The following is a 12496-nucleotide window of genomic DNA, read 5'->3' on the forward strand; positions in this document are numbered from 1 at the left end:
AATGTGCTTATGTTCATTAGCTGCTGTTTACTAAAATCAACAAAGTATTTATTCTAAAAAAAAAAAAAAAAAAAAAAAGGTTCAAAACATTGCATCTACTGGCTTATGGTGGCCGCCGTGTCTTTTCGCTCTCTCATTTCCGAGAATGTGACGTGCATGAGCCATTCCTGACGGTTTTATTTACAAAAAAAGTTGGAAATTATTCAATGACAAGCTACACATTTGACAGTTCCACTAATCTAGCCAGCTAATGACGGAGTGTCAGCTGACTGCTGTTTTGGCATCGTTCAAGTTGGCAGCCGACCTTATAATTACCATCTCATACTGTTGTCACCAACATCAACACAACACCATCCCAAAAACATATTCAGTTGCTGATTAAATACACTAAAGAAATTGCTAATTAAATGCGCTGTCCTTGGTTAAAATTGTATAAATACAACGCTGGTTTGCCAGCGTTAGCAGCTCGTGGCGAGTGCCCGATAGGCTCGCGACTGCCGGCGGACTACTTTTGAATTGAATCTGCACACTTCCCTTTGATACGGACTACTACTGACACAGTTGCAGTTTCTACTGATCCATGGTTAACAAACCAGGCTGACTCAAATGTGCGGCGTTCGAAGGTCACGCGCTCCTTGTAGTTTCAACGTCACTTCCGGTCTGCAGCTGATGGTTTCGCTAAACATGGCGAAATTATCCTGTTTAATTCTTAGTCACTGAACACAATATTAATCAAGAGTGCCGTGTTTTGACTAGTGCTAGCAGATACAATGCAATCTTGCACAAAAAATGTTGGGGGTTTAGTTGAGTTTTTTTTTCTCTCATCTAATAATTGAAGCAGATCTTCGGCATTGGTCTTCTTTCGTTGATTAGATCACATTTCAGTTGGTAGTCCAGCTTTGAGTTCGTATTTAGATTTTGTCTCTTAATCGTCAAGAACCTGCACTGGTTCCCGGTCAAAGAGTGAATGAAATACAAGAGCCTTCTCCCTTCCATGTTCCTCCCTAACCTGGCACCCTCTAATCTCGCTTCCCTCATCTATCCCTACGTTCCATTTTCTTCTTTTCTTTCTTCATGCTCCTTACTGTACCTCGAGCCCATCGATCTATCTTTGAGTCCAGAGCTTTCGGCTCGACAGCCTGTCATTTCTGGAACTCGCTTCGACAATGCCTCCGTGATTTTCAACTTGCGTTCTCCAGCTGACGTTTTAACACATTTGAAAGCTTTTATTTGTACAACATTCCTGATTTTTATATTTGTATTAGTGTTATACGGTTTATTGCCCTAACTGGTGCCTACAAATAAGATTATTATTGTTGTCATACAATGCAATATAGATGTTAAAGGACTTTTTCATGTTGTCTCCATGCTGTCGGACAAAAAAACCCTAACGGCTGACGACAGTCTTTTTTTCAAGTGCAACTTCTGTTTTGGTTCTGACTTTCTCCTAAAGATGTTTCATTCTTCTGTTTCTATTTCTAGTCACATGCTGCCAGACCGACTCTCCAAGGGGGAGGAGGTACATTGTTACTTATGATGTACAGGAAAAATATGATGAGAAATGTCAAAGATAATTTGAGTCAACCAAAATTGTATATTATAAAAGGCTTTTTGTTTCACCCATTGATTAGAAACAATTCTTTCTCCTTCAGATTTTCTTTTTTTGCTTCAACTTTTTGAAGCACATCGTCTCAGAGAAGTTCTCTGCTATTAAAAAAGAGAGGTGTGTTCATTTGTTGTTTTATGGGATCATTTCTTTTTGCCACCTGACGTGATTCACACACGTGGCCAAAGTTGTTGGTGCCCCCTCTGTTAATGAAAGAAAAACCAACAGTGGTGACTGAAATAACTTGAATCTGACAAAAGTAAAAAATAAATACAAATATAATGAAAATGAACCAATAAAAATGACACAACAGAATTATTTTAAAAAACAAACTCGTGAAACAGGCCTGGACAAAAACAAAAATGGTGTGTGTGTGTGTGTGTGTGTGTGTATAACAGTATTTCGCCGTAAATTTCGACTTGATTATACTGATTGTATATATGTGTGTGTGTGTGTATATATATATATATCTGGCCAAGGTTCCAAAAGAATTTCTGCTGTACTTAACATTCCTAAGAGCACAGTGACCGCCATAATCCTGACATGGAAGACGTTTTTTTATATATATATATATATATATATATATATATATATATATAGTTTATTTAAATACTTCTGTTAAGCCACAATTCAAAATTGATGTCTGATTTTCATTGGTTAATTCTCATTCCATTTTGCTGGGTTATTACTTTTGTTATTTCTGTGGCCACTGTGGGTTTTTCTTTCATGAACAGAGGGGTACCAACAGTTTTGCCCTTGTTTGTACATATCGTAAAAATGCTTTCCAATCCTACAACTCATCGTGCCCTCTTGATTGTATTTTGTTCTTCAATGTGTTGCGTTTGTTACAGAAGGAAGAACTCCCAGTGCAAAGATGGTGATTTTACAGTGGAGGACCTCTGCCAATTAAGTAAGTCAACAGTAGCTCCTCCACAGGGTTTGCAAGGTTATCCCAACACTCCTGGCGCTGACCTAAATGTTCTTATATTACATTTGCATCTTACATTTTTTTTCAGCACAAAACATCAGTGATATATTATAAGGACAAAAATCAGAACCATCTCATTTGCCGAAACACACGAGGAATTTGTAGATGGTAGTTTGTCATGCTAACGCTTTAGCCACAAACACTTCATTAAAAAGAAAATGCAATTTTTAACACAAATCAACTAAGGATAGAAATAAGAAATAGTGCAGCAGTACTGTTCGACAACAGAGGTTTCCAAAAAGGAAAGTGTCAATGCTACATTGATGAATGATGTTGTGTGTTACAGTGAACATGCAGATTGATTCTGTTGCTTGATAAGGTAACGTAAAGAGAAAAGCTGTTAGAATGTCTTGTGGTTCTGGTGTGCACTGTATGCTACCTAGCAGCAGAGGTGTGTAGTAACACACTACATTTACTCCGTTACATTGACTCAAGCAACATTTAGCAAACAATTGTGCGTAGGTGTGGATGTGTGTGCGATTGGTTGTTTATACAGACCCTCTCCAAAAAAAAAATAGAATGACATGGAAAAGTTTCTTGATTTCCATAATTCCGCCCGTGCGCTCCCAAGTCACAGGAGTTGACGAGACCAGAAAAAGAATCTTCCGCCACTTCTTCACTGATGTGTTAAATACTTATTTCAGCCGCTGTAAACATTCACAATCAACACTCGTTACGCTAGCTATCGCTAAGAAAGCTATTTTGACCAAACTGTCTCTATTAATATTAATCACTGGTTAATCCTTACCATAGAATATATTGCATTAGAAAAAATATCTGCGGAACAAAAAAATCAATTACATAATGACACAGATAGCTGGTCACCCTTCAGCATGCTGAACCTCGATCTTTGATTCCTCTTCTTGTGTAGACAATAGCAATATGATATTGGAAATGGAAAATAAAGTTTTGTCCCGATATTGTCCTGTACTTCTCTCACAGGGTGTAACACTACTGCCCCATACAATACTCGAATCTGTGTCATTATACACGCATAATATGATTTATTTTCCTTATCTTTCTCACAGCTAGTGTCTTGTCTGTCTCCCTATCTTATTTCATTATATTTTCACTCTCTCATCCTTTTTTTTTTTTTTTTTTTCCTGTCACTCCCCTTTCAAACTCTGTTCTGTCCGACTGAAATTTTCAATCAATATCCGTCAGAATTCATCAAACCACAGTGCCAGTATGAAATAGTGAAAAATGAAGTGAAACAGACAATGATTTGAGTCAGTTGTTTTCCAGAATGAGAGTGCTTAAAGAGGAAGATGCTATTCACGTGGCACAGCTTGAGGCGGGCTTCGGGTGCGGGTGGAGATGGGCCCGGGTCCAGTTGGAGGCCAAAACGAAAAAAAGCAAAGAAATGAGGCAACTTTTATTTTAATCTGAAATTTGTACATCAACATGTACATGAGTGGTGTAAATAAATGTTTTTCTGCGTGAAGAAAATTAGTTGATTTTGCCTTGTAGTACTCTTCAGAGTTTTCCAGATTTCTTAATTTATGTTAAAATCAAAAGAAATTCTCTTTTTTTTTTTGTCATCTTTTTCATGCCTGTCGTGTTTGCATGTCTGTAACTAGAAGAGAGTGTTGTACATTCGAGATGTACAACACTCTAAAGTTGTCCCTTTTATCTCTCGACAACTTCGGAGGTCGCTAGTCACCTCTGTTTCAAAGCTTTTAACCATAGGTGTCTTCAGTTTGCTTCACATGCCGTCCTTGACAATAGATATGCAATATGTTCTGACATTTTCCGCGGGTCCTTCCATTGTTTTTTTTTTTTTTTTCCTTTTTTCCTCAAAGCTTGTTTCCAGTAATTCTGCGACTTTTATGTAACCACCAACTGTAGTCATTGTGACATTGACGCAATACTGGTCCTCACACTTGTAGCTTTTGTTCGTCTCCCCAAACTGTAAGACCACTCAGTGGTGAGAAGGCACTGTACTTTCTCTCAGGACAATGTGAAAAACATTCTGTAACAGACTCCTCTTGCGTGTGTCTCAGAGTCCAGGGATCGTGGCAGTGTGACAAGTCTGAGCAGTGACTTTTCCCTCATCACTGAGGAGGTTGGTGTGACTTCCGGCTTCATGAGCGACACTCTGGACTTCTTCTCCAGCCAGCCTCCACTTCCCACTTGGTTAGTGTCACACACACACACACACACACACACACTTGATTGAGTTTTGGGCAGCTTTTCAAAAATATTGCAAGATGGTTCCGGTTAGGTATGCAAAATAATTTTGGAAAAAATTCATGTTCCGCTGCCCTGTGCTTCACGGAGACATGGCTTTGTGAATGCATTATTCTTGGGGACTTTAGCAAAGCAAACTCAACCACGAACCCCTGAAATACAAGCAACACATGGACTGTCCTACCAGAGAAAACAACATTCTAGACCACTGCTATACTACGCTAAATGACACATACTGTGCTATCCCCCGTGCAGCTCTGGGCTCATCTGAACACTGCTTAATTCACTTGGTACCAACATACAGGCAAAAACTTAACTGCGAAGCCTAGGGTCAAAACAGTGAAGAAGTGGACCTATGACGCAAAGTTAGAACTTCAAGACTGTTTAGACTGCACAGATTGGAGTGTCTTTGAAACTGGCAGCCTAGATGAATATACAGACTGTGTCACATCCTACATCACTTTCTGTGAAGATGTGTGCGTACCAACGAAGACATTTCGCACGTTCAATAACAACAAGCCGTGGTTCACTGCCAAACGTCAGCAACTTCGCCAGGCTAAAGAGGACACCTATCGAAGTGGGGATAGAGCCCTGTATAATTGCGCTAGAAACCAGCTGACTAAAGAAATTAACATCGCAAAGAGAAATTAGGCAGAAAAGCTACTACCCGCTTACTTAGTCAGTCTGGCATGGATAACATTTGCTAACCAACTACAAGCGACCATCCCGCCAAGCAGAGAACAATAAAGGACCAGCTAACGACTTGAAGACCTTCGACTGCAGATTTGAAAAGGACACTGTCACACCCTACACCCACCCAGCTGCACCAGCAACCACCATCACACCTCTGACTACCCCCCCTGGGTTGACCATCCACGAACAGGATGTGAGACGAAGCTTCGATCAACAAAGCGGCAGGCCCAAACCTTGTGTCCCCATTCTGCCTCAAAGTCCTCAAAGTCTGCCGCGGAGCAGCTCGCTGCAGTCTTCACACAGATCTTCAATAGATCTCTGGAACTGTGTGAAGTACCATCCTGTTTAGAACTCTCCGCCATCATCTCAGTCTCCAAGAAAACTGCAATCTCGGGTCTGAATGAATACAGGCCTGTCGCCCTGACATCTGTGTTCATGAAGTCCTTTGAATGCCTCATTCTGGACCACCTCAAGAGTGTCGCTGGACCCAATGCAGTTTGCCTACCGAGCAAACAAGTCTGTGGATGACGTAGTCAACATGGCACTGCACTTCATCCTAGAACACGACAACCCGGGGACATACACTAGGGTCCCGTTCGTGGACTTCAGCTCTGCGTTCAACACCATCATCCCCGAACTCCTCTCCTCCATGCTTCTCCAGCTCAGCGTTTCCCCTGCCATATGCCAGTGGAATAACAGCTTCCTGACGACCAGAACACAGCAAGTGAGGCTGGGGGACACCACCTCATCCACATCAACCACCAGCATCGGGGGGCCCCCAAGGATGTGTCCTGCTCCATTGTCTTTCTTGCCCGGTTCCTCCAGGGTGTCGAAATGCCCCTGTGTGTAAATATAAAAAAACTCTATTTATAAAACGTGCGTACACCAGTCAATGCAAAGAGGGCAGAGAAGAGGAATTTCTTCCGACACAACGATTTCAGACACCGAGAGACATTGTGAGAGAAGGAGAAACAAACGAAGAAAAAGTTGCAGTTGTGACAACAAAAGAAAAATATTGACCTGCAATAACCTCTGCAATTATTTTTGTTGGATCAGAGGAAAGAGCCTTCACAGATTATGTCACAACACAGAATGAACTAACTTTTTAATTCAGAAATTAAAACAAAAATATCGTACTTAATATTTTCCTTGTGGATGCATTTGGGATTAGCCTCTGAAGTTGGTAATAGTGAAAAATGAAGTGAAACAGACAAAGATTTGAGTCAATTCTTTTCCAGAATGAGAGTGCTTAAAGAGGAGGATGCTATTCATGTGGCACAGCTTGAAGCTGGCATCAGGTGCAGGTGGAGATGGGTGTTTTTCTGTGTGAAGAAAATTGATTTATTTACCCTTCTTGTACGCTTCAGTCTTCCAGATTGCTTGATTTATGTTAAAATAAAAACAATTCTCTGCAGGGGGCCGGGGGATCCCCCCCCACTTACAATATTTAAATTTTATTTTTTTGGCACCTTTTTCATGCTTTTGGTGTTTGCAAAAATAATGGCCTCGTATGTGGGCTTGTGTCTTGGGTCCTCTGGCGGTTTAAGGGTGGAATTACACCCACAACCTAATTTTCCTTTTTTTTTCACACGCCCGTGCTGAGTTTAATTCGGTAATCACGGGAAAAGCATTATAAGACATCAGTTTTACAGTATATCGAAAAACGGAATATATTAGTGGATAGTCAATTTGTTGCTATTTTTTTCTAATGACTTACAAATTGGTTCATGGTCTCATTTTAAAGTGTAACTTGTTCAAAACTGCCTGGCAAAATTTCAACCCTGTACAGTGTTTTTCTGGGCTTTCTAACTTTGCACAGAAAAGTTGTTTGGAGTTACCACGGCTGTTGTTGATTATGGTGGAATAGAACCTGGACTGTGCATCCCTCAAGGCTTTCATAAGTGAATATGATTATTCATTCCTTAGGAAAAAAGGCACCGCCTCCTCTCCTCCAATGGTCATATGGAACAAACAAAACCCTCTGGATGAACAGCTCCCACATCCCCTGAGTGAGGCCAGGCCTTCCAGTTCATCCTCCTCCAACCACTCGGACCACGCCGTCACACGCGCAGGGAGCAGCCCCTTGGCTGTCCCCGGCCCAAGGTAACAAAGTTATTTATACAAATTCTTAGTCCCCAATCATTCGCACATGGCAGCGGAGCGACTGCTTTGAAATTGACAACCATGCATCCTTGACTCGGCATGTTTTTGTAAGCTTAGATCAGTGTATCAGTGTGAACTGGTCCGACGTTAACCATCTTCATTTTTTTCATGTGACAATTAGTGTGGAACTAAAAATCATTATTATTGTTCTCATTTTTATGCACAGGTTTGCAGCAGACTGCACTCGGTCAGGGTCTTCTCTGTCTACAGAGTATGGTAGTTGGCAGATCGTCTCTGGTTGCGGTAGCATCCACGATCGTCCTCCCTTCCATCCACCTCTGACTTCGGCCTCGTCCGCTGTGGCTGCCCCCTATGACTCCCTCCTGCCCTTCAGCTTTCAGGAGGAAGGACCCAATGGACGGATGTGAGTAAACCTGCCGTCCCGCTCAACTTATGGGCAATATTTATTCAATTGTAATTTAGCTCATTTTATGATGAAAGTTGGATCCGATGAATCCGAGAAATCGGTTTTCTCCGATGTCATGTAAACATACTGCACATGTGCCAGCAGGTCAATGATAAGCGCTCCCTCTCAACCCCCCCCCTCTCCACATAAGGTGTCCCTTCCCCTCAGAACGTCAAGCGCGTCTCGAAGCTGTGCGGGAAATCTTCCTGGCGGCCTACAGCTCTACTGTGGGTCTAAAGTCTGGAGCGTCCAGTCCCTCTGGGGCAATCACAGGCCTGCTTGAGCAGTTCGCCCGAGGTGTCGGCCTTCGAAGTACCAACAGCCTTGTCTAAGCCCCTTTTAATGTGATTGCTGACACCTCCGCTTCATCAGATCCATCCATCAAATAATTTGTGGACGCCAACGAAGTGCCAAACATTCCTTCGTACAGGGGTTTTCTACTCTTAGTGAATCTGCGTCGGTGTTTTTCCAAACTTTACATGTGAAGATGAGTCTCAAACTGATCCTTTATGGTTTAATCTATTTTTGCTTGTTCCTCCATGAAAGGGATGGAATTGTTTTCTGTCACTGCATCACAAGAGCAAAGTGAAAGAAGGCTTGCAGCGTGGAGTTGCTTGTTGCCTTCTCTAACTTAAAGTGAGGGTGACATTGTGATCTAGACAAAGTCAGCACTGCTTGTCACTCTTCAGGTTACAGTGTATTTGATTGAGTCACTACCTAAATACAGTCAAAAGTTCAGATACACTTTCACGTGCTATTGAATGAGAAAGTGTTTTGACTGGTGCAGTACATGCCTGTATACAGTTGAAACCAGAAGTTTACATACACTAGATAAAACCTTTTTTTTTCCTCACTGTGACATGAAATCAGACTAAACGTTTCCTGTTGTCGGTCAATTAGGATTACCAAAATTAGATTTTTTTATACACAAATTTGCATGACTTTCTTTAAAGTCAGAAGTTAACCTAAATTGAATTCGTATTTGATACCATTGCCTTTAAACTGTCTGACTTTGAAACTTTTTGGATATCCTTCCACAAGCTTCTCACAATAGTTGTCAGATATTTTGGCCCATTCCTCCTGACAGAACTGGTGTACCTGAGCCAAGTTTGTCGTCCACCTTGCTCGCACATGCCTTTTCAGGTCTGCCCATAAATTTTCAATAGGCTTGAGATCACAGCGTAGCGATGGCCACTCCAAATCATGGACTTTATCCTTAATCCTCTTTGTAAGCAGTTCAGCAGTATGCTTCGGGTCATTGTCCATTTGGAAGACCCATTTGCGCCCAAGCTTTAACTTTCTGGCCGACGCCTATAGCTGTTGCTCCAGTGTTTCCGCTAACTGTTCGTTTTTTCACGATGCACCGGTCCCTCCTGCAGAAAAAAGCCACAATTGCCACCGCTGAATTTCAAAGTTGGGATGGTGTTCTCAAGCGTGCACAGGCTGAAATATTGTTAACTCTGGAAACATGCATATAATTGCATTTCAATACAAAACAGTCGAAAAAATTCCCAGCTAAAATTAAACAGAACCTAAAGCTAAAATGCCATTTCAGGACACATTTTTAGAACAGTATGGCCTTTAAATGGTTTCTGCATGGCAGTTGAAAAGTTAGATCAACTTTGGTGATATGAAAACTCCTTTTTGCACAATTTGCACAAAACCACGCTGACCAAGGCTTCAGTCTGATAAAACATGCACGATAGGTTAATTGAAGACTCTAAATCGTCCGTAGGTGTGAATGGTTGTTTGTTTCTATGTGCCCTGGGATTGGCTGGCGACCAGTCAGGGTGTAGCCCGCCTCTCTCCCAGAGTCGTGCTGGGATAGGCTCCAGCACGCCCGCGAAATCGTTCGTCGGGGCGAATGGTTGGTATGTGCCCTGCAATTGGCTGGCGACCAGTTCAGGGTGTACTCTGCCTCTCGCCCAGAGTCGTGCTGGGATAGGCTTAAGTACACCCGTGACCCTAGTCAGAATAAGCAGTATGGATAATGGATGGATGGATTTCTTGTCAGTGAGAGAAAAAAAAAGCATATAGTGTATGTAAACTTCTGGTTTCAACTGCATATGTTTAAAGTCCACGATGTTTGTGCGTTCCAAGTTAAGATGAGACATTGGAAATACAGCTATATGGATCACAGCGGTGTCTATATGATTTTATTGAGTTAATTGTGAGGCAGGAATGACCTCAGCACATTTGCAAGACTATATAAATTAATTCCAGAGGGTGCTTTTTTGACATCAGGATACCTTAAGATTTTGGTTTATTTTTGATATCTTTTGTTCAGTTGAGTCTTCCTTTGAAGGTATTGAATCCCGCATCCGATGACACTTTGTTTCAGCTGTGGTTGTTTGGAAGTACTCGATAAATAAAATTGAGTTGAGCTAAGATTACACTCGCTTCACAGCACATCCACTGTTATACTATAAGGAAAGTAGCTACTGTAATTTCCCATGTATAACGCGCACCCCCAAAGTTGACCTCAAAATTCTGGAAAACCCTTCTACCAATGTACAATCCATTTTTACAATGCATGATATTGCTTCTACCCATATGATCAAAACATACAATATTTGTATATTTTTTTTTTTAGTTTTTTTCCAATAATTATTCTGAAGTGAAGCACTTTATTTGAAGACATAATACTCAATTTTTATTTAGTTGCTCTTATTTTGAAATTCACAGCCCTACTTTTATTTAGCAAATGAGAAAACACACAGTTGTGCACATATGCTAGATTACCCGGGCACAATTTGTACGATTCTTTAAAGAAAACATGAAGGACCAGGTGAAACACATTCAATGTTATTTTAATGGGATTCAAATTAAACTGTCAAGCATTTCAGAAAAGCATTATCATTGAACAAAACATAACCATAACAAAATTGATGGTTGTTGTTCAGTCATCAGTCGTATTTGGGAAAAACAATATTTCACAAATTCTGCCTGGGTATGTAAACTTATGAGCGCAACTGTAGATATATGCACTCATACGTAACCCCTGTCATATTGGAATGAAAGTGTAGGCGACACCTTTTTCATAACCTCTAGGTGGTGGTGGCATATTAGAATGAAAGTGCACACCTTTCTCATAACCTCTAGGTGGCATATTGGAATGAAAATGTACAGGTTTTTCATAACCTCTAGATGGCGGCATACATTTATAAAACATGAAAGTTTTTTTCCCCCGATACCTGTGTATAATGCGCACTATTGACTTTTGACAATTTTGGGGGGGGATGCGCATTATACACGAGAAATTACAGTAACTCAAACTATTTCAAGCATTTTCTTTTTCTTAGGAAAAGCTACAATTTGATGGTGGTAGAGCGCTGATTTCCATTGAATTTGGCGACAAGATGTTTACTTGGGCTGCCAGCTCAGATTCAGAAACCTTTGCTCTCTACTGTATGCAAGCATTTCTACTAGAAGAGAGATTAATTTGCCATTTGTGTGATATTTGTTGTGATACAATCAAAACCAGCAAACAATCTTTACTCATCCTCCCATCCACACATGCTTTTCAAGATTTATGTATGTTTTCCTTCTTCTTTAGACTGATGACTTCACTTTCAGGTCTAAATTGCAACTTTTGAGATAATTCTGTTGAAGTTTTATTCAAACAATCCACTAGTTTTTTATGGCTCAGGATCTTTTTTGTGCATTTTTGTTCATCTCCATTAATGCCCATAAGACCCCAATTTATTTGCTGTTTTTTTCTACAACCCCAATTCCAATGAAGTTGGGACGTTGTGTTAAACATAAATAAAAACGGAATACAATGATTTGCAAATCATGTTCGACCTATATTTAATTGAATACACGACAAAGACAAGAGATTTAATGTTCAAACTGATGAACTTGATTGTTTTTAGCATATAATCATGAACTTAGAATTTTATGGCTGCAACACGTTCCAAAACAGCTGGGACAGGGTCATGTTTCCCACTGTGTTACATCACCTTTTCTTTGAACAACATTCGATAAACGTTTGGGAACTGAGGACACTCATTGTTGAAGCTTTGTCGGTGGAATTCCTTCCCATCCTTACTCGATGTACAGCTTCTGCCGTTCAACAGGTCTCCGTTGTCGTATTTTACGCTTCATAATGCGCCACACATTTTCAAAGGGAGACAGGTCTGGACTACAGGCAGGCCAGTCTAGTACTGCACTCTTTTACGACGAAGCCACACTGTTGTAACACGTGCAGAATGTGGTTTGCCATTGTCTTGCTGAAATAGGGGCGTCCATGAAAAGGACGTTGCTTGGATGGCAGCATATGTTTCTCTAAAACCTGTATGTACCCTTCAGCATTCATGGTGCCTTCACAGAGGTGTAAGTTACCCATGCCATTGGCCCTAACACAGCCCTATACCATCACAGATGTTGGCTTTTGAACTTTGCGTCCATAACAGTCCGGATGTTTCTTTTCCTCTTAGGCCCGGAGGAC

General features: G+C 41.0%; 1 protein-coding gene across 8 annotated transcripts in view; it reads left to right on the plus strand.

Annotated features, from left to right (window-relative positions):
* Positions 1–10439, plus strand: part of mtmr14 (myotubularin related protein 14) — a 41229-nt gene extending 30790 nt beyond the window's left edge. For all 8 annotated transcript variants that reach the window (XM_061687583.1, XM_061687582.1, XM_061687584.1 and 5 more), the window contains 7 exons: positions 1483–1519; positions 1653–1723; positions 2458–2516; positions 4598–4730; positions 7404–7580; positions 7807–8004; positions 8198–10439. In XM_061687583.1, the coding sequence (XP_061543567.1) occupies positions 1483–1519; positions 1653–1723; positions 2458–2516; positions 4598–4730; positions 7404–7580; positions 7807–8004; positions 8198–8378 (856 nt within the window). In that variant the 3' untranslated portion in view covers positions 8379–10439. The remainder of the gene's footprint in view (positions 1–1482; positions 1520–1652; positions 1724–2457; positions 2517–4597; positions 4731–7403; positions 7581–7806; positions 8005–8197) is intronic.
* Positions 10440–12496: the final 2057 nt, after the last annotated feature.

Source organism: Phycodurus eques, chromosome 10 (genome assembly GCF_024500275.1).
Source record: "Phycodurus eques isolate BA_2022a chromosome 10, UOR_Pequ_1.1, whole genome shotgun sequence".
Classification (NCBI taxonomy): Eukaryota; Metazoa; Chordata; class Actinopteri; order Syngnathiformes; family Syngnathidae; genus Phycodurus; species Phycodurus eques.